This window comes from Crotalus tigris, unplaced genomic scaffold (assembly GCF_016545835.1).
Source record: "Crotalus tigris isolate CLP2741 ecotype Arizona unplaced genomic scaffold, ASM1654583v1 scf7180000024281.4978605, whole genome shotgun sequence".
Classification (NCBI taxonomy): Eukaryota; Metazoa; Chordata; class Lepidosauria; order Squamata; family Viperidae; genus Crotalus; species Crotalus tigris.
Genome location: NW_024100453.1, coordinates 2,863,206 through 2,885,256, shown reverse-complemented (window position 1 = coordinate 2,885,256; position 22,051 = coordinate 2,863,206). Strand labels below are relative to the sequence as shown.

The 22,051-nt window shown below is 39.3% G+C and overlaps 1 protein-coding gene and 1 long non-coding RNA gene across 2 annotated transcripts in view; one reads left to right on the top strand and one right to left on the bottom strand.

The window, feature by feature from the left end:
- The window catches only part of LOC120299169, a 61,422-nt gene extending 47,853 nt beyond the window's left edge, over positions 1-13,569 (bottom strand). The window contains exons 1-2 of the long non-coding RNA XR_005554356.1: positions 13,273-13,569; positions 8,146-8,193 (exon numbers count right to left, since the gene is read on the bottom strand). This is a non-coding gene — a long non-coding RNA (uncharacterized LOC120299169). The remainder of the gene's footprint in view (positions 1-8,145; positions 8,194-13,272) is intronic.
- Positions 13,570-13,727: 158 nt separating this feature from the next.
- SRSF6 (serine and arginine rich splicing factor 6) lies at positions 13,728-18,316 on the top strand. Its single transcript, XM_039323680.1, has 6 exons — positions 13,728-13,980; positions 14,396-14,544; positions 15,892-16,013; positions 16,150-16,358; positions 16,709-16,792; positions 16,895-18,316. The coding sequence occupies exons 1-6, from the start codon at positions 13,874-13,876 to the stop codon at positions 17,247-17,249; spliced, it is 1,026 nt and encodes a 341-aa protein (XP_039179614.1). The 5' UTR covers positions 13,728-13,873; the 3' UTR covers positions 17,250-18,316.
- The last annotated feature ends 3,735 nt before the right edge of the window (positions 18,317-22,051 follow it).

The following is a 22,051-nucleotide window of genomic DNA, read 5'->3' as shown; positions in this document are numbered from 1 at the left end:
AAATTGCCCATTACCATTATGAAGGATGGGTAACTATAAATGCTCTCATCTTTCCCCTCAAAGTTCTTTTCGTAAGGTGACCATTAAGAATGGCGATAAGAATGGAAGAACTTTAAGTAATCTGCAAATGCTAACAGGAAGACAATGGATTTGTTTTTTTGTAAAAAGTTTTTATTTTCAATTTTACAATACATTACATTCTTAAAAATACTTCAGATAAAAAATAAAACAAATTAATACACACCATTTTCGGTATTGCTCACCCATTTCCCCCCAAACCGCATCTACCCTCTAACCAACTTGCCTCTTTCCCTCTTCTTCCTCTTTCTCACTCATCCCCTCTCCTCCACCTTCCTACTTACTTCTCACCTTCTTCTATCCTCTCACTCCGGATGTGGTCCAGGGGAAATGCCCGAGCAATTCCTCTCTCCAAATTGAAACCTCAATATTATATACAATAAAACTATTTCTACTTATCTGAACTACTTAAACTTCAACCCATCCTCCCCCCCATCCTCCCCCCTCTCCCCCCACTTCCCAGAGCAAAGTACAGGGTTATACAAACATACTAAACAATCTATTTAAGTTTACTAATTATACAATAACCAAAATCATACTAACCCTTAACTCTCTTCAAACTTTAACATCATAAGTTTATAAACAAATTCATTACTCATAAAATAAATGAAACTTTGTAGTTCCATACTTCTTCTGAACATATTCTATCCATCTTCTCCATACATTGAAATACCTCTCTTGTGAATGGTCCTTTAAATAAGCAGAAATTTTGGCCATTTCTGCTAAATTAGAAACCTTAAATGCCCATTCTTCTAAAGAAGGCAGAGTATCCTTCTACAATGGATTTGTTGTGAGGAATGAATGTAAGTCAAAGAAATGAAAATGGCTATTTATAAGAACAAGCTTCTGCCCATTTTATTATATAGATGTGAATGTTAGGTACGTGAGAAAAACCATAATTGGAACATAATGAGAAAAGGTGTATTCAAGAGAAATGTCATCAAACAAGATGGAATCAAGAAGAATGGGTGATGAATATAGATGGAATACAAGTGAGTGACCAGGTGATACCATGTTTCCCTGAAAATAAGACCTGCTTTTATACTTTTTTGCCTCCAAAAGAGGCTCCAGGTCTTATTTTCGGGGGATGTCTTACCTGCTTACCTTAGGACCACCACAGACAAGCCTCCCATGCCCCAACACCTATTATGCCGCTGCCTGAATTTTGTGGCCATTTTTGTGGCGTATCACATCGGTGCCACCGCTCACAGGCCACGCAATGCGCTGCATGGCATCCAGCTGGGAGCAGCGGCAGCAGCACATCATGTGGCCTCCTGCCACGAGTGGTGGCACTGGCACAATGCGCCACGGGACGTCAGGCTGCGAGAGGCTGCAAGTGGCCGCAGAAGAACTCATGCAGGGTGCAACAGGTGTCGGGGCATGGGAGGCCTGACTGCAGTGGTCCTAAGGTAAGTGGGTACGGGGCCAGTGGAGCAGCTTCACCCCCCACCCCCACCATATGCCTCTCCCTACCTTGTACAATCAGACAGTGGGACAGGGAGGGCGGGGTCTTAACTAGGGCTTAGTTTGGGGGTAGGGCTTATATAAGGTGTACATGTAAAAATCAAGCTAGGACTTATTTTTGGGGTTAGGTCTTATTTTGGGGGAAACAAAGTAGTATGTTGAGGAAGTTTGGTCACATAGAGATGAATAGAATAGAATAGAATAGAATAGAATAGAATAGAATAGAATAGAATAGAATAGAATAGAATAATTGGAAGGGACCTTGGAAGTCTTCCAGTCCAACCCCCTGCTCAGGCAGGAAACTTTATACCATTTCAGACAAATGGCTATCTAATCTCTACTTAAAAACGTAGATTGTTGGAGCATTCACAACTTCTGGAGGCACTGATTAATTGTTCTAACTTTCAGGAAATTTCTCCTTAGTTTCTAGGTTGCTCCTTTCCTTAATTAGTTTCCATCCATTGCTTCTTGTCCTGTCCTCAGGTGCTTTGGAGAATCGTTTGACTCCCTCTTCTTTGTGGCAACCCCTGAGATATTGGAAGATTGCTATCATGTCACCCCTCGTCCTTCTCTTCATTAAACTAGACATACCCAATTCCAGCAAATGTTCTTTATATGTTTTAGCCCCCAGTCCCCTGATCATCTTTGTTGCTCTTCTCCGCACTCTTTCTAGAGTCTCAACATCTTTTTTACATCAAGGTGACCAAAATTGGATGCAGTATTCCAAGACTCGCCTTACCAGAGCATTATAAAGTGGTATTAACACTTCATGTGATCTTGATTCTATCCCTCTGTTAATGCAGCCTAGAATTGTGTTGGCTTTTTTTGGCAGCTGTAGTACGCTGCTGGCTCATATTCAAGTGATTGTCCACTAGGACTCCAAGATCCCTTCCACAGTTGCTACTATTGAGCAAGATACCACCTATACCATACCCGTGAATTTGTGGGGTTTTTGCCTAGATGTAGAATCTTACTTTTTTCATCATTGAATTTCGTTTTGTTAGATAGCGCTCAAGGTTCAAGTCTGTCCAGATCCTCCTGTATCCTAAGCCTATCTTCTGGAGTGCTGGCTATTCCTGCCAGCTTAGTGTCGTCTACAAATTTGATGGGTTTCCCATTTATCCCCTCATCCAAATTGTTGATGAAGATGTTGAAGAGCACTGGGCCTAAAAGAGAGTCCTGGGGCACCCCAATACATACTGTACTTCCCTCCATGTAGATGTAGTTCTATTGAGGACCACACGCTGATTATGGCCAGTCAGCCAGCTACAAATCCATCTGGTGGTGATGCTGTCTAACCCACATTTTTTTATCTAATCAAGTAGTAGGTTGTGGTCTAAACTTTAATCAAGTTTAAAAGAAGATATTTATTTATTTAGGAGGAAATGATCATCTGGCATCCCTTAATAGACTTTTGGCTAACACTGGGATTGAAAAATTGATGTTTTATGGATTTGCTTATTGATCAAGGATGATATATGAAGAGATATCTGTTTTATATCTGAGATATATATATATATGGTTTTTCTTTATTACATATTTTTTTCTTCTTTCATTCTTTCCTTTTCTTTTTCCTATACTTTTTAATTTTTTCTCCATTCTTTTTCTCTAAGTTTAATTTATATTCTAATAATTAGATTTTTTACTGTTTATTTTTTACTACTGTAGTTAAATTCTTAATAAAATTATTTTTTAAAAAAAGGAACCTACATTATCCCTTCTGCATCTTTTATAATGTACATTTAGTATTAATCCACTAAGAAAGCATTTCACAAATATAGTTATTTTTAATAATGCAGAGTAATAGGAGATATTACTATGTAGGCATAATTATATGTGATCTGAAATATATAGGTCTGGAAAAGAATCCAGGTTTTCAGATCTGTCTCCATTCAGCTCTTACATGCGTGCATAAGGAGTGCCCAGTTTCTGAAGTTCATCACAAGAACGTAAAGAAGCCTCAGAGTTCTGGCAACTAAGGGTAAGTAGAATTGGATAGAGTAAAGGACAAATGGAAACATAAAAGTAGTAAGTATGCAAATGGAAAAGACAGTGTTTGGGGCAGAAATATGAGAAATGAAAAGAGCAAACAGAATATGGAGCATTCTTTGGTTTCGAGGGGTCCTTGGTGCTCTCTGACCTTCCTTGTTTTCTTGTAGACGTTTCAATACCCAAAGTAGGTAACATCATCAGTGCTGGTAAGGAGTGCAGTTTGCTGTCAATTTATATTCTAGTGCAGGGGTAGGCAACCTTGGCTCTTTTATGACTCATGGACTTCAACTCCCAGAATTCTACCCCTGTTCTAGTAGCTTGCCTGTCAGTGTTGGTGGGGGTGGTCTTAGAGATTCTTTGATCGGGCTGTTTGCTGTTGGCTTCTCTGGCAGTTTCTTAATTGGGGTATTGTTTACTTGACTATTGGTCTGACGTTACTCTTGGAGTGAATCTATGCTACTGGATGCTGATTGCTGGTGGAAAGGTGCTAGGGTCTTTTTGTTCCTTTTTGGGTTGGGTGATTGTCTCTTTTGCATAGTCTATAGATGTTGTTAAGTCTATGTGTCTATTGATGGCTGATTTGTTAAGAGTGTCAGGCTTCTAAAACTTCTCTGTATTTTTGGACTCAACTTAGTCTCCTTTATTATTTTTTTTAGCAAACAATAGATTGGTTGCAGAGCATTTTTAATAGAGTTTCACTATGAGGAAAACCTGAAAAGCTGCCCTCAAAGTTGAGTTTCTCCTGAAGACAACAACATACTGTAGGCTTTTGGAAAAAGAAGGAATAAACCACTGATATTGTCTCTTTGTCTATGCCCTCCAAGGTGGAACCTCTGTTAGATAATAACATGAACACATGATTAACCTGTTCCAACCAAAAAAATTTAGAGCTATTTTATGTTAAAAAAGCATCTCTGCTTTAAGTTACTTGCAAACCATGTTTCCAGGATCCAGCCTTACCAGCTAAAATTCATTAATTTGGTATTCTAGTTTTTTTTTTTCCCCTTTTAGGGCTTTGTTTTGTAAGAAGGAAACAAACTAGAAGAATCATAAGAAAACAACGAAGAGAAGGACAAGGGGGGACATGATAGCAGTATTCCAATATCTCAGGGGCTGCCATAAAGAAGAGGGAATTAAGCTATTTTCCAAAGCACCTGAAGGCAGGACAAGAAGCAACGGGTGGAAACTAATCAAGGAGAGAAGCAACCTAGAACTAAGGAGAAACTTCCTGACAGTGAGAACAATTAATCAGTGGAACAGCCTGCCTCCAGAAGCAGTAAATGCTCCAATACTGGAAGTTTTTAAGAAGAGACTGGACAGCCATTTGTCCAAAATGGTGTAGAGTTTCCTGAGTAGGGGGTTGGACTAGATGACCTCCAAGGTCCCTTCCAACTTTACTACTATTACTATTACAAGGGAGCCTGCTTATGTATATTTCTTTAAAAAAATAATTTGAGACAATAAAAAAAATTAAAGTACCAGAAAATTACAAGTGAAAGAGAATACTATTCAGACTGCTATCATTCCTCCTGTAAAATTCTGGGATTAAGATAAGGCAATTGCACTTTCCTGAAAGTATCCATGAAATAAGTTTATTTTGCTTTTATTTCAATAAGAGGACATCTGGTGGAATCAACCTGAAACTGCATCCTTAACAGGATTAAACTTCTAACAGTTTAGAACAGTGGTGCAGAACCTATGGCACACGTGCCAGAGGCAGCATTCAGAACCCTTTCTGTGGGCACGCGCACCGTTGCCCCAACTCTGCCTCCCTCGCAGCCCCCTCCTCACCAGCAACCCCCTGGAGGAGAGTCGCCCCTGGGTGCGGCCCGCACGGAGCAGCAGAGTCAAGGACATTACAGCCGGGAAGACTTTAACAAGACTCCGCCCTCGTGTCCTGTCGCACGTAGATGATGCGGAGGGTGGAGGGCATGGCCACCATGGTGCTGCTAGGCCACCTAGGTGATCTGCTGCAGCAGGCCATTGAAGCGGTGGGTGGCCCTGTGGGTGGGTGAGGCGGGGCGGAGGCAGTTTTGGGGCACTCGGTCTCTAAAAGGTTCGCCATCACTGGTTTAGAAGTTGACCATTCATGGAGCCACAATCAAGCCACTGAAGACCTCCATATGAGGCTTCTATTATACAGTTACTCTTTCTTATTCACAGAATTGTGTAACTTCTGTGGCGTTCCTTCTCACCAGAAAATTATTTAGGAAAGAAAAGGTAGAATGTTGCCACAATATAATTTAACTGGTAGCACTTGAAGTTATATAAAAATTGCATCTGAAAGCATTTTAAGAAATAAGAGGAGAGTTTCAGCATGCCTAGGAGAACCACAGTTGTCAAAATTATCCAGTAAAAGCCATAGGGAATATTCCCTCACTCAAAATCAGAAAAACTAATGAAAAATGTAAATTACTTATTTTGCTCAAAACTATTCAGGAAGCATTAGGTTTTTTTGTTATGAGAAAAATAGAAAATAAAGAAATCTGAATTTACTTTTCTATGTTGTAATCTAGACGATCTTATCATCTACATAACCAGTTTGGAGTCCTTGGTACTCTCCAAGCTTGGTTGTTTGCTTGCAGGTGTTTCATTACTCAACTAGGAAACATCATCAGTGTTACTGGGTTTGGGGTTTGCTCCCTGTTTAAATACAATAACTTCTCCTGCCAGTGTTGGTAAACATGTGATCTTCTTGGGCAGGAAAAGGTACTGTATATAAACAAGAAGCAATCTTCACACTAACAGGGGCTGCTGATGTTACCTAGTCAGATAATGAAATGTCTGCAAGCAAACAACCAAGCTCAGAGAGATCCAAGAACTCCACAGTTCAATACTAAGTTACATATATTCTCCTCTATTTTAATCCATTTTTGGGGTAAAGAAAAGGAAAACAAAAAATCAGGAGAAATGGCTGATAAGGGAAAGATAAGATTGATGTATTATGTTTCCCAGATGCTTCATTTGTTGTTTGTTTGTATGATTTATTGATCATCTCAATCTGAAGGGACTTTTTCTAAATGCACATGGAATAACAATGTTGTTGTAGTTCAGTAGCCTAGAACAGATTCAGTGTACATCTCCTTAAGCTCAGGAAGAGAGACATTTATTTACTCCATATCTGTTTTCACAAAGATAAAAATCACAATCAATGAAGATATAAATGGAATGCTTATTAATAGCATACATTCTTCTCTCCTGTGAACCCAATAAATACGATTAAGTTCAGAAATCCTCCTTATGTCCTATCATCATCTGAAATACCATAAGTGCCAAATAAATCTAGAGCTTATCTAGTTGTAGTACCACATTCCTACAAGTCTGCCTTCAAGGAGAGTTGTCTGATGCTGTCTTTATCTTCTTTTCAGCTTTACAGGAGCAAATTTTAATTGCCTAAGTGTATTCTTTTTATATCAGGCTTTTAACTGCTTGTCAAATTTGTCCCTGGTTGATTTTATTGAGTGTTCATATATGTAAGAACTATGGATCAAGACTGTATAATAAATATTTTAATAAAATCAGATAAATAAGCAAAAAAATTAATCAAACTGTAAAGGGACAACAATACAGAAATCAAGAATGCTAACTTGAATTCAACATGTTGGCTGCAGTGCTCTCTGCTGGCAACCAGTAAATTATCCAAATAATGTATGCTGCTATATATTTTCTTAGCCTTTTTATGCACAATCCAACAACTATTTCTGACTTATTAAAATAAATAAATAAATCACTATCTGCTTAAAAGCAAGAACGAACAAATCTGTTTTGATCTAGCATCTTGAGAATGTAGCCAGAATTGGGTGCATTTCCTTGGAGATGCAGTTCCACTAATAAAGCTGCCTTTATAAGGACTGTTTTGTCCATAGAAACTTCAACTAAATCATCTGGATCATGGGTGTCAAACTCGCCACATCATGTGACATGTCACAACGTATTGTGACTTTTTTTGCATTGCCCGAGCTGTGGTAGGCGCGGCCTCTGTATGATGTAACCGGCCCACGGGCCAGCAGTTTGACTTCCCTGATCTAGATCACCACAGTGAGGCATTCCAATAAATACCTTCAAAGACCTCAATATTCAGGCAATACAAAGGTTTTACAGGTTAGCACTAGCAGTTTAAATTGTGTCTGGATAGAAAAATGAGATATTTGTAAACTAGTGAGAAATGTTTTATGTGCACTGCCCAAAATTGCTTTTAGTGAGATGGCTGGCTACATAAATGTGATAACGAATTAATTAACTAAAAATAAATAAACCCAAAAATAATCAAGTCCCAGCTTAAAATATTCTCAGACAATGTTGGAGGGGATTCAGATAGCAAGGCCTGAACAAAGCACCACTTCAAGATTTCTATACATGAAAAAGATCACAGACATACACACAGAGACACAAACAGAACCAAGGATCGTCTAAGGCAATAAATAATGGATGGTGGAATTCTAATATAAACCTATTTAATCACAAACAAGGCCAATATTAAGAAAAAAGGTATTGAGAGTTCAAAAGCAAATTTCCAAATAGTCAAAATACATGCTCATTTATTTTAGCAATTACTCTTGTTAAACAGTAGAAGTTTAATAAATAAAGGGTACTCAGTGATGTTATACTTACAACTTAATGTTTTCTTATGAATAGGGGTATTTTCAAAGCTGGCAAATTCTGGCAAGAAATAAATAGTTTTATGAAGATTTTTTTAATGTGATAAACATTACCAATAATATATAACCAATTCTTGGCAAAAGAGGCAAATTAGAGAAAATATTTTTTACTACTCAGACAATAAAAAGTTCAGTAAGTTATCAGATCATGAATTTTTGCCTAACAGATTATGATTTGTGGAGTTTTTAGTTGCCCTGTTAACTTGGTTGCTTGCTTGAAGTCTTTCATTACCCAAGTAGGTACCATCATCAGTGCAAATGAGTGTGGATTGGGCTGCCTCCTTATATACAGTAGCTTGCCCTGCCAGGTTTTTTTGGGGGGTGGGAACGTTCCCTCTTTTATGGTTCCTTGCTTAGAGTATTGTTTTCTGCCTGCTTGTTTGTCCAGTGTCGTTCTATGATCATCTGAATGCTTGGTTTCTTCTCCATTATTTATTGTCTCTTTTGAAAGGCATGTAAATGGGTATCTTTGTGTGTCTATTGATGGTTCATTTGTCTGAATGCCAAGCTTCCAGAAATTCCTTACCAGTTTTATGTTTGGCTGAGCAGAATATATTATTTGAAGAGAATTAATTTGTTCTGACGTTCAACATATAGACCTGCGGATCTTTCTGAAGATGAATAATTGATCAGTAAATTCAAAGGATAACGTGGAATGTGGAAGGTAAAATGGACTATCCAATCACACCTACTAAATACTCTTTTTCATCTGTTCCCAAAAATAGGCATTTAATTCACTTGGAATTAAAAATATTTCTTAGTAGCTGCAAAATTAAATGTATGTTCTTGTTCATTGCAGTATGAAGCTACCAATGAGTTTGAGTCTCCTCGTCTGACCGCTTTCTTGTGTTTTTGCAATCTAATGGCTAGCTTCCTTCCCATCTGTCCTACATAGCCCCTGTGACTATGTAGGACAGACTGGGAGGAAGCTAACCACCAAATTGCAAGAACACAAATGAACGATCAGACAAGGAGACCCAAACTCATTGGTAGCTTCATACTGCAATGAACAAGGACATATATTCAATTTCACTACTAAGTATTTCTTAGTAGCTTAAAAATTAAATGTATATCCTTGTTCATTGCAGTGTGAAGCCACCAATGAGTTTGGGTCTCCTTGTCTGACCATTCCCTTGTGTTCTTGCAATCTGGTAGTTAGCTTCCTCCCATTTTGTCCTACATAGTCACAGGGGCCATGTGGGTTAGATGGGGAGGAAGCTATCCATTAGATTGCAAAAACACAAGCAAGCAGTCAGATGAGGCTGGGGACAACAAGCCCGAGGGGCTGCAGAAGTGGGCCGATAGCGGCCACGCAGGCTCCTGCTAGACGGGGCTGTTGGTACCCTCGCCATAAGGCAGATGTTGGAGCATCTGAGGCCTGGCTGTGGGGGCCCTGCGGTAAGTGGGTGCGGGACATGTGGGGCAGCTCCACCCCCTAAGATCGTTCAATATTAGTTGCAAAATTAAATGTATATCCTTGTTCATTGCAGTGTGAAGCTACCAATGAGTTTGGATCTCCGTGTCTGACTGTTCATATTTAATTTTGCAACTAAGATTGTTGGATGAGAAGGCACAATAACAGCCAGGGAAGTGATTGAAGCCTGGAAACGGGCTCCTCGTCAATCAACAGGAGTGCTGATTTACAACCAGCTTTTCAGGAAAAGGCCTCTGCCAGCAAAACGGAGACCGGGGTGTGTGTGAACTGCATGTCAACCTGGGGCTTCATTCTCAGCTGCAGAGGCCTTTCCTGAAGACTCTTCTGGCGAAACGGAGGCCGGAGGCGACATGTGCAAGCAGCAGTGAGCAGCCGCAGAAGAAGAGGGCCGTCGGCAGCTGTGCGGGCTACTGCTGAATGGGGCTGTTGGTGCTGCCACGAGCTGAGACAGTGGGAAAAATAAGACACCCCCCCCCCCAAAATAAAACCTAATGCCTCTTTTGAAGGCAAAAAAAAAAGACCAGTTCTTATTTTGGGGGAAACACGGTAGCCAGCCATCAACACCCAATCAACATCTAAAAAGCCACATACAACAGGCACCATATAAACACCACATACAAAACAGCCCAAAGTACACACTCTGCTAGAGGGAAGTTCCCTGAAGATGGGCTCCAGTACGAGTTCAAACGCTCGAAGACAAAATGCTGGTCCTGGTGATCGAGCCAGATTGGATCCTACAAATTACAGTCTGTGTGCTATTGTATAAAGAAAAGATTGAATTGCTTGGGAAAGAAATCTGCTGGGTAGCATACCTTAGCAGCATTTATTTAACTTCCAAAAATATTTTTTCTAGTAAGTAGAGAAGACATAATAATGGAAAAACAAGGGAAATTGCATATGGATTATATTCCATGTAAAAGTCATAACTTCGGGGGGAGGTTAATATAGAAAGATCCAAATTCAACAAATCAAGTCAAATTTTTTTAAAGTTATAGATCAGCATAAGGAGATATGCTTATCCTTTTAGGCATAATTTTAGACATCAGAGTCTGAAAATATTATGAAAACTAGAAGATATAAATATATACTAACACAAAAAGTGTGTGTGTGTGTAAAAACTCTAAAAGAAACTAAAAGGAGTGTAGAAGCACTAGATCAGTGTTTCTCAACCTTGGCAACTTTACGATGTGTGGACTTCAACTCCCAGAATTTTGGGAGCTGAAGTCCACATATCGTAAAGTTGCCAAGGTTGAGAAACACTGCACTAGATGGTGTAGGTAAGCATAAAGGTTATATGTGGAAGACTGTATCAAATTACTGTACAGAGCACACTAGTAATGGCAAAATAGATGCTCTAAGTTTGACTAGATTCAGTAAAACTAGTTTATGGTTCAGGTCATAGTAGCAGAACATGGGAACACTGTTACATTGTAGCAGGGTTGGTATCTGAAAGCAGATATAGAATTATCCATGCAACCTGAGTGTTTATGCAACAATGGTGATGAGGCTAATGCAAATGTCTCTGTAGTGTAAGTACTGGAGAAGTACATAGTCTATAATTTCTATGCGTCCAGAGTCATAGGAGCATTATCTCTTCAGATAGGAGATCTTCCTGAAGGAGCCTTCAAGGACAAGTGAGGAAAGGGCATGACATAATGCCAGAGTAAAGGCCCTCCAATGTATGAGAACTTTGAGTTTTGTTAATATGCCATAGGGCAGCGGTTCTCAACCTATGGGTCGCGACCCCATTTGGGGTCGAACGACCATTTTACGGGGGTCGCCAAACAACGCGATCCGCCATTTTTCCTCCTCAGGGGGCGGGGCCGCGCATGCGCACTGCGCATGGGGGCAGAGCCGCGCATGCGCGCCGTGCATGGGGCGGGGCCACGCATGCACGGCGCGTCCGTGTGACAGGGGTCGCCGTCACACAAACGTTGAGAACCGCTGCCATAGGGAAGTAGAGTGCCTGTTGGAGTCACTGGCAATAAAGGGGTTCTGGCTAGAAGCAATTGGTGCACTGAGTTTGCTACATGCTGTTTAATAAGTGCTTTGGCCTGATCATGTCCCAAATTAAGTAGAAGGCCCAAATTAAGAGAGAAGTCCAAGGCTTAGATTTTAGTTGCCACAGCCTGTTTCCATGAAGAATATTATGTTATAATTAAGTAGAAGGCCTAGAGAGAAGTCCAAGGCTTAGATTTTAGTTGCCACTGTCTTCTTTCCATGAAGAATATTATATTATAAAGAATGATATTTCCTTTTCCCCCTCTTATAATATAGAGGAATATAAAGTATGAGAACTAGTTTAGTGTAGTAATCAAATCTGGGCAAATTACACAAAATTGGGTAAAAATAGTTTTTCTTTGGGTAAAAACACAACAACCTGTATGTTTTTCTGTCCAGCTAATATTTTATCTACACTGAGCAAAATAGACTTTCTGGTAAGTGTTTTAGGGTAATGAAGAAAAATTTTGGAAAGTAGTAAGTCAAACAGAACAGTCTAAAAAACCAGAGACTGTGAATTCTAGTCCTGCCTTAGGCATAAAGCCAGCTGGGTGAATATGAATTACTGTAGTCATTCTCTTTCAGTTCTGGAAACAAGTCAGTGGCAAACAACTTATTAAAATTCTGCTTGAGAAAACTACCTGGACTAGTCATCAGAAGTCAAGATTGTCTTGAAGGCATGCATGCATGCACACAAACACACACACACAATATAATACCAAGGGCCTCATACAGCATGCAAAACGGGCAGTTTGGTGGCCTTATACATATGGCTAGTGTTATGTGCTCCTGGCTACTTTCCTTTGTGACCAGAGGCAAGCTCGCCTGACCAATAACCAGCCAAGACACAGTGAAGGCCCTTTGTTTCATTTATTGCAATAAGCGGGGAGAGAAGCTATCAAAGCTTGGTTCTCTCCAAAGTTTTAACCCAAAATATCTCCTTCTTTTATTCATCCCTATCACCGGCCGCTACAGCCCTCCTCTTTCCCCATTGGCTGAGGTAGTATGAGGTTACACTCTTTCCGTCTGCCTATACACATTTCCTGATAACATACTAAATCATATTCACATATACAATAAGGAAAATTATTTTCTTATGGTTATTTTAAACTCAGATATATATATTTATGTCTCCATTTTAAACAATAAGTTCTTTTCCTGTTCTCCATTTCTCTCTTCTTATCTTATTTGGCATGGTTTCCTGCTTTCCTATACTTTCTGGCTAGCCATTTCCTTAAAAACAACTATTTATCTATTTTATTACTTCCCTCTCCCTTTCTCAGACCCAGCTATTTTTGCCTATATGGTTATCTTACTTCCTTAATGTCTTTCTGACTCTCACCATCTGTATTTTTCTTATTCAATTAGTTTCCATTGTATTGTAGGTTTTAACTGACTTGAAGATTTATAATATTGATGTATATTTATCACTAGCCATCTATATCATGCAAAATATTAACATTTTAATGTTTTAGTGTTTAGTTTTAATATGGTTTTATATGTTGTTTTAACTTTTGATTGAAAGCCTCCCTGAGTTGATTAGAAGATAGGCAGCTGTTTTAAATAAATAAAATAGGTTGCTTGACGTTAGCTTAGCAGGTTGTGAAAAATACATTGCTAATATATTTAAGGTAAATTTCCCACCTTCCCTGCAGAAGCTCACGTATATAACATTCCCTTCTCCTCCAATGCGATGTAGATTCACAGTAATCATGAGAGGCCGGGGTTTGCATCTTGACAGGTTGAGAGTTTTTGCAACATTTGTTTGTAACGTGTACAATTAGATGGAAATGCGAGTTGAAAAAGTATGACTGTCTCAAAGTCACCGACCAAGCTTAAATCTAGAGGCCGAATTAATACGACCCCAGCAAGTATAGCTGATTCAACAAGCCTCGTTTTTCAAATTATGCTTAATTATACCTGACGCTAAGTGCGCCCCAAGTCGGAAACGCTTTAGAAGAGGGCGGGACACGTTGTACGCACGCAGTTTCTTGACATTCCTCCCTTCCTATCAGATTTCGAGGTCCCCAGTGACGTCCCGAAAGACGCTAATAGTGGCGTACAGTCATCCAGACTCCGCCCACTAATATAAAGGCTTGCCCGGGGGCCGGCTTTCATTACGCTACGGGATAGGCCGTAACTACCAGTGGTTCTTAGGACCATTGTTCCGCAACTGCTTTCGGCTCTTACATCTATCCTTTCCCCCCTCCCCTTCCCCTCCTCTCTCCTTTTCTAGGTCGCGGGGATGCCGCGTGTCTATATTGGCCGCTTAAGTTACCATGTGCGGGAAAAAGACATCCAGCGTTTCTTCAGCGGCTACGGCCGCTTGCTCGAGGTCGATTTAAAAAACGGGTGAGGAAGGGGCAAGGGGAAGTAAGGCCTAGCGGGTTCTTTGGAGGCTGGAGGATTAGTATTTGGCGCGAGACACTGGTAAAAGATGGCCTGACCGCGGCAGGCCTGCCATTGCCTCCTCTCGGGCCGCGTGGCTTCGCGTTCAAAATGGCGGCCAAACACAGCTTCGTCTCATTTGTCCCGTTACGGGGGTGGTGTTGTAGAGCGTATCCTTATCGCAGTCGTGCATAGGCACCCTTTCCACGTACACACTCCGCGATAGCACCAGGCGAGGGCGTAGATTCTCTCCGGCCGAATCGCGGGCGTCCCTTGCGGGGCAGTGGGAGGGAAGCCCTGAAACGTGGCGGTCGATCTCCGTGGCCTGATGGCGCCTTCTCTCCTCTTTTCTTTCCGCCACGCCCCTCCTTTCCTGCAGCTACGGCTTTGTGGAATTCGAGGATTCCCGGGATGCCGAGGATGCCGTTTACGAGCTGAACGGCAAGGATCTGTGCGGGGAGCGGGTCGTCGTCGAGCACGCCCGCGGCCCCCGCCGCGACCGGGATGGCTACAGCTACAGCAGCCGCAGTGAGTATGGTTCCGTTGCGGCCTCCTTAGGCGCGCGGGGACAAGCCATGGGTTGCCGGGGAAGAGGAGCGCAAGTGGGGCGAATGGGTGGCCCTGAACGGGGGAGGTGACCTGATAGAGGAGGATTCCTTGGACCTTAATTTGGAAGGGTGGATGGTTAACAATCCCTGTTGTCCGAAGGGAGGCTACATTCCCCCTCTGGATTTAAAGCTGACGTTTTCTTGACGGGGTTTGGGCATTCTCGGTGCAAATGGCACTCATAAGTGCAGAACCACAGGAGGGAGGGGGGCATATTGGGAGTTCTATATACAATACTCACTCACTGCTCTTAATTTAAAACACATTTGGCATAAAGCTTCCAAAGAAGCAGGAAAGCAAATGGGAGGTTTCCCACCATGTAAAGCTGTCACTTAAAGTGGTCACAGCTGTTAACAAATTAGCTTATGCCTTAATATGAATATTTGCTTAGAAATTAGAAGAGAGGGTATGCTTTCATAGAAGGCGGCCATGTTAATTTGGAGACAAAATAACTAATGCAACACCCATTTAATTTGATCTTTCCTACAAAAAAAAATGGATGCATTTGATAGAATTTTGTATAATGGTTAAGAGCAGTAAGGTAGACCTATTTTGGTTTCGGGGCATGTTGGGGAGGTGGAATTTCTTGCAATTTGTATGTTTTTTTGAAGTTGTTGCATGTTCAATTCAAATTTTTTAACAAGTCCTTGATGTTTCAATTTAAAAGTGACCAGTGGGGCTGAGGCTGTGTCCACTGAGGCTAAGATGACTGCCTTTCCTGATTGGCCATGGCTTTTCCATACATTGTGTGACCCTTGCCCTATGACCCTTTGGCTGACCTTACCGGAAGCCATGATGACAGCAGCCTTTTGCCATTAGACGCAGGGTGATGGTGAGGATTCCAAGGGTTAGACAAAACTGGTTAAACTGAACTAGGTGACTGTTACCTTGCGTGTGTTGTGGCCAAACCACCACCATATACCTCATACTGTGATGTAAGTACTTAGTGTAAACTAGTAAACGTTTTTGTAAATGTAGAAATGCATGTAATCAGTTAAGTTTTATATTTTACAATGTTCTGTAAAATAAAACTTAGCAAGGTAAATCTAATAAAGGTGCAGTCACTCTCTAACAGAGTTTAGGAGCACAGTCTTGTAGGATTTTAGACTTTGATTTGCCTTTAATATATAAAATACGGCGAATTAAAATTTTGTGGAGGATTAGAAAAATAAAGTCCTACTCCTGTAAATACAATTTATAGACTAGAGTGAACTAATGTATTTGCTTTTCTTATAAGGTCAGTAACTTTCTTATCTTTGTATGATGAAGGTGGTGGAGGATATAGCAGTCGGAGAGCATCAGGAAGAGATAAATATGGGCCACCTGTTCGTACAGAATACAGATTAATTGTTGAAAACCTTTCCAGTCACTGTAGTTGGCAAGATTTGAAAGTAAGTTAATATACAAATATTTTCTAAAAAGCCAATTTTACTTGTCATTTTTGGTACATCTTGTAAAATACAAGAAAGTTTATTTGAGTTCACTGAAGCTTAAATTTTGGCTAAATAAAGATTTCATTTATTTAAGGATTTCATGAGGCAAGCTGGTGAGGTAACCTATGCAGATGCCCATAAAGAGCGGACAAATGAAGGAGTAATAGAATTCCGTTCTTACTCTGACATGAAGCGTGCTTTGGATAAATTGGATGGCACAGAGATAAATGGACGAAAAATCAGGCTAGTTGAAGATAAACCACGATCAAGCCATAGACGATCTTACTCCGGCAGTAGATCAAGGTATTTATAAAACTGGTTTTTACTTGATATGAAAGATCCTTCAGGATTAAACTATACATTTTGTTGTTTTAAAACCACTGGTGTAGTCTTTCTCTTGTTTCCAATGCATCAGATACACTAGAATTTTGTTCAGGAAATAAGTTTTACTAAAAATTTGCCTTGCATAATTTATTTACAAGCTTTTGACTGGAATGCTATTCATCTGTGTAATAAGACATTTTGATGATTAATACATTTTGTGTGTTTATAATACTATTGGAAAAGATATGTATTTACACTGTATAATGAAGAAAAAAATTGATTCCCTCACATGCATTACAATGCTTATTTGTAATATACTCTTTTTTTAGATCTCGTTCTAGAAGGCGATCACGCAGTCGAAGTCGTCGCAGCAGCCGGAGTAGATCCCGTAGTGCCTCAAAAAGCCGATCACGGTGAGGGCATGTTTTATAATAGGTGTTTTACCATTAACAGTATATTTGATATATTTAATAATACTTTTTTAAAATAAGCATAATTTAAGTGGTTTTTTTTAGCTCTAAATCTAGGTCTCGGAGTAAAGACCGATCACGTTCCAGATCAAAAAGTCGAAAATCTAGATCAAAGAGCAAGTCAAAACTGAAATCTAGCAGAGGTTCACGATCAGGCAGCAGATCCAAAGAAAAATCTCGGAGCAGATCCAGGTCTGTGTCTCGTTCACCTAAAGAAAATGGAAAAGGAGAAGCAAAGTCTAAATCAAGGTCACAAAGCAGATCTCATTCCCGTTCTCCAATGCAGCATCAACCTGCAAAGGCTCATTCTGAGTCTCCATCCAAAAGAGCTGTGTCACGATCCCATTCACAGTCACGTTCAAAATCCCGTTCGCGGTCAAGATCCAGTTCACAAGATTAAGATTGGAGCTATTATGCGATTATGGAACATTGTATGGGCAGCGAGAAGTCTTTTTTTAATATTAGTATTTGGTTATCTGTTTAATTTCAGAAAGAAATTGTCTTGTTCACCAAGTAAACAAGACAAAAGATTTGAAGTACTTAAAACTTTCTGAGATGTGTACAGGAATATCAGTAAAAAAGTTTTTCTTTTGGGGATAGAAATTAAGACAGGTTTTTTTTTTATTAGAGCCACAGATGAAGTAATATGCTGGGGAGTGGAAAAGGGGTTTTATATACAACTTTGTGAAGATTTTGGAAATGGTAATATTCCCTAAATATTTCATTATTTTATAATTATGGAGGTTAGTTTTATGAATTAAGGCTTTCTTCTAAAAGCATAGAAGAGCTGTATTGAACAAATCAGAGATGCTTGCAATGCTAATCCTTGAGTATAAATTGGAATATTTCATTGTGCTGTACCATAAGTTGCCAAAAGTAACCCGTTTTTTTTTCATTGTGTTGAGGCAATATCACTTAATAAAAATGATTATCTCTAACTATGCATGGTATAGTTTTGCCTAACACCTTAAAACTAATAAGTGTTTACTCCATTGAATAAGAATTTCAGGTGCCAGATAACAATTCCCAGTTTATTCATTAATTTTGCAGTTACTCTTTTTCTGGAAAAAAAAAAAATTACATGGTCTAAATTTGATAACAGTTTGGAACCCGGTATTACTCCCTCCCTCTTCTACAAGCAGAAATCCACTCAAGTAATACATTTGTTCTTTCCCTTCTGCTGTAGTACATCACATCCTTTTCTCAGATTTTGAAGACATGGATGGCTACAGTTAGAAGGGGTAATTTTTTTCCTAGTTTTTTACTACTGGAAGCAGTTTGATTAGTGAAAAATTCTAAACTGTTAGGATTAGGGCTCCAGTTATCTAAAATAAGTATGTGTGGGGTGAAATCCAATCACCAAGCTTACATGTAATCGATAAGTTTAGTAAAACAATACTAGTACAATCTTATAATCTTTATACAATGTGTAGTTTGACTTGTATGAAATTAAATCAGTGACTCAAATGTTTGTGTCAGTGTAACTTTATTTAGTAAATAGTATATACTAGATTGATTCAGGTAAAATTCACTTCTGATAGTGAATAAATGAGAAATATCTATTATGATCTATCCCATATTGTAATTACCTTGCTACTTCCACTTCTGTAGATTTATTTCAGTGTTAATAGTGCCTGGAGAGTTTCTCATTTCTTATTATGTTGCAATATATTCTACAAATCTTTTGCAGGGGAAGGTTGCCTTAAAATCAGTTTTTGACTTTTGGCAATTGCCTGTCTAGTCACTGCAATTTTCTTGGCAAGTTTTTTTCAGAAGTGGTTTGCCACTGCCTCCTTCCTAGGGCTGAGACAGAAACTGGTCCAAGGTCACTCAGCTGCTTCATATCTAAAGTGGGACTAGAACTTTCTCAGTTTCTAACTCATAACCTCTACACCAGATTGGCTTATTAGTGTCATCTTGCCCTATCCTTGAATTATTTTTCTATGTTCACTGGAAATGTTAAGCAGCCCTTCCCTAGTTGCAAGTTTTTAAACCTATATAATGTATAGTTCAAGCTACCAATAAAAAAAATTTGTAGCTTGGTTGAAATGAGTTCCTGGTGCTTTCTGAACTTGGTTGTTTTTTTGCAGATGTTTCATTACCCAAATTAGGTAACATCCATAGCAATAGCACTTAGAATTATATACTTCTTCATAGTATTTTATAGCACTCTGTAAGTCAGCATGTGGCCCCAACAATCTGGGTCTTCATTTTACTGACCTTGGAAGGATGGAAGGCTTAGAAACCTTGAGTATCGAAGGAATTGAATTCCTGGCAGTGAGCAGAGTTAGCCTGCAATACTGCATTCTAACAGCTGTGCCACCATGGCTCTGGTGTTGCCTAGTTTGTATAATGACATGTCTGCAAGAAAACAAACAAACTGAAAGAGCACCAAGGACCCCTCATGTTTCAAGCTGGTTTCTAAAGTTTAATTAAGCTGGTCCAATTAAAAAATTGTCTTTAAAAAATCATTGTGCTAATTGTATCCTGTATTGTAAAATAATGCAAGCTTTATTCTTAATAGCAAAAGTTTTATTTTGAAGTTAGAGAAGGACCCAGAAATCATCTATTATTATTTCTGAGATGTTTTAAGGATTAATGTAAGCAGTGGTCTCTTTATTAATATGGTTCATTATGATAGTTAATTGCCCTAGTTTTCATACATACGAAATTGGAAACTTTAGGATGATTATTTGAAGGTTATTCAAAAACTTGGATCTGTCATACTGTTATTAAAATTTACTGCCTCTGCACGGTAGTGAAAAATAGGAATTTAATCTACTGATGTTCTTGTCCCAGTCCCTTGTCAGTGTTCGTTAAAAGTGGCACTAAATAAATGGTGCTTACAACCAGTCCTCAAGGTTCTGGCCATCTCAGCATCCCCATGGTCATGTGATCGCAATTTGAGCTCTTGGCAACTGGCTTGAGCTTGATGTCCTGTGGTCACATGATTGCCATTTGCAATCATTCCTGCTGGCTTCCCAGAAGCACAATCAATGGGGATGCCAGCAGGGAAGGTCACAAATTGCTCTTGTAAATTATTCCCCACACACACACACACACACACACACACACACACACACACTGCCTGCTCTGCCTTCTGCCACGCCTGCCTTGCCAGCCACCTGGCACTTGACAAATCTGCAATTGTTTAATGATGGCACCACTAAGTGATGTGGTCACTTGACATTGCAGTTTATGACCGCATTGCTTAGAAACAGCCTAATCCCAATTACATTGTCAAGTGATAGCTGACAGAAAATGGCATAAGTTTTCTTTATTCTGGAATTTAGAACTTTTTGTTATTAGGAAACAGCCCAAATGACAAGAGTTATGTTCTGCAGAGAAAATAGTGTTCGTAACTATTAGCACTTCAAATATTGCATAAATTTAGAGTGACTTTTGATTAAAACCAAGGGGCCTGGTCAGTTTCAGTTGTCAGGAAAGGCATAACTCTGAAGTTAAATGTTACCATCTTAAAATATAACCATGTTTTTTAAATTTGGGTGCAACTGACCTACCTGCAAATAAAGTTGAAGGTTTTTGGTGAGGTCCCTTCCAACTCTGTTATTCTGTTAAACAAATAACAAAATAATGTTAAGTTGCTGAATACGCAGAGACAACATGTTGCTTACCAATTTGGGAAATAATACTGCTAGACAAGGGTCATTTTAAAATTTTCTAATCTAATTCAAAGATGTGCTTGCTAAATCATAGTTTGAATTGATAGAATTTCCTTCATCTCAATACTGTGATAGAGTAGGATAAAGATCACAAATCAGGATTACTGTCGCCCCTGGCCATTTTTGAACAACTCCAATTTGGAATCTACCCTCTGTGTTGGGTATTTGGGCAGTGTGTACCAACCCTTTCAGAATTCTAAGATGGAGAAGGCTGTTAGGATAATAGGTCCAGTAAATGCTCCAATATATGCTGTTCACTGTTTAAGCTATATGTAATAGATATATCTACTGCTAGAATAAATGGTCTCTAGGTAACCTGCATAACTCATTAAAAATGCAGTACAATATATAAACATAATAGCAATCCAATCAGCAATTGTGCATGAAGATAAGCTAAAATATAGCTGCTGGAATATGGCACCATGGGTTAACCTCTAAATTCCATTTAGATGTCAATGGATGTGCAACAAACTCTCTTAAAGGCTAATTAATGTTATTTCTATTGCAATGCAGGCATAGCTACAATTAGATGAAAAATAAAATGGGGAACATCTCTTTGTAGCCAAACTCATACAGCAGAATCAGTGTTGAGTAGCTGAGGTTTCCAGGAATGGCTTTAGTCATTTCCTTTCTTTCAAATCGTTAGTTAGCCTTGCCTTAATTCTCATATTATGCATGTATTGATTATTTCCAAAATAATGTGACAATGTAAAATAGACTGGAAGTGTTCGAAGCATAAAATGTCAACATAAAATTTCAATAGCTTCCCTGATGTCACCTTTCACATCTAGGATAATACAGGTTCACCCATCATCATTCTCCCAATTCTGAATAGATGGCTGGGTGCATAGGTACACTCCGCACATTGAGTCAAAGAGTTGTAATAAATTATTTAAAATAACAATTAGGACAATTCACACAGAATATGATTATCCATAAATACTGGCTACAATAGCGAAGGGATCAAATGTTTCTGGGATCTGTAGAACCATCTATTTGGCTACTGGGGGGGGGGGGAATTGATAAGGTAAAGATTATGTTAAATTTTGCATGCTTAATCAAAACCACCAGACTATCTCAGTAAGGGTAGGAACAACTACATTTAGTATAATCTCTCATTGTCTTTTATTACCAGATGTGACCTGTCCAAACGCACAGATTTTAATAGTTGGAATAATAAGAAACACAGTCTGACACAGTGGAGGGTGGGGGGAGGATATATGACGAAAGACTGAAGAAGGCCATTTTCTCCCTTCCCTTCACTGCCCTACCAAGTACCCCTAATCAACTTCAGAATCGGCTTCAGAAGCAACATTACTGTTTTCCAGTTGCAACTAAGGAACCTGTGTGGATGTCTTCAAAGCTCAAGACCAGAATTTTCTTCAGAGTTTTTAACAGATAAAGATTCCCCACAATATAGCTACCTACCTTTCTCTTAGAAAATGTACAGAGGATAAGTTTGGCCATATTTACAACTGCAGGTGCTACATCTTCTAAGATTCAAAGTATTTACGAAGTC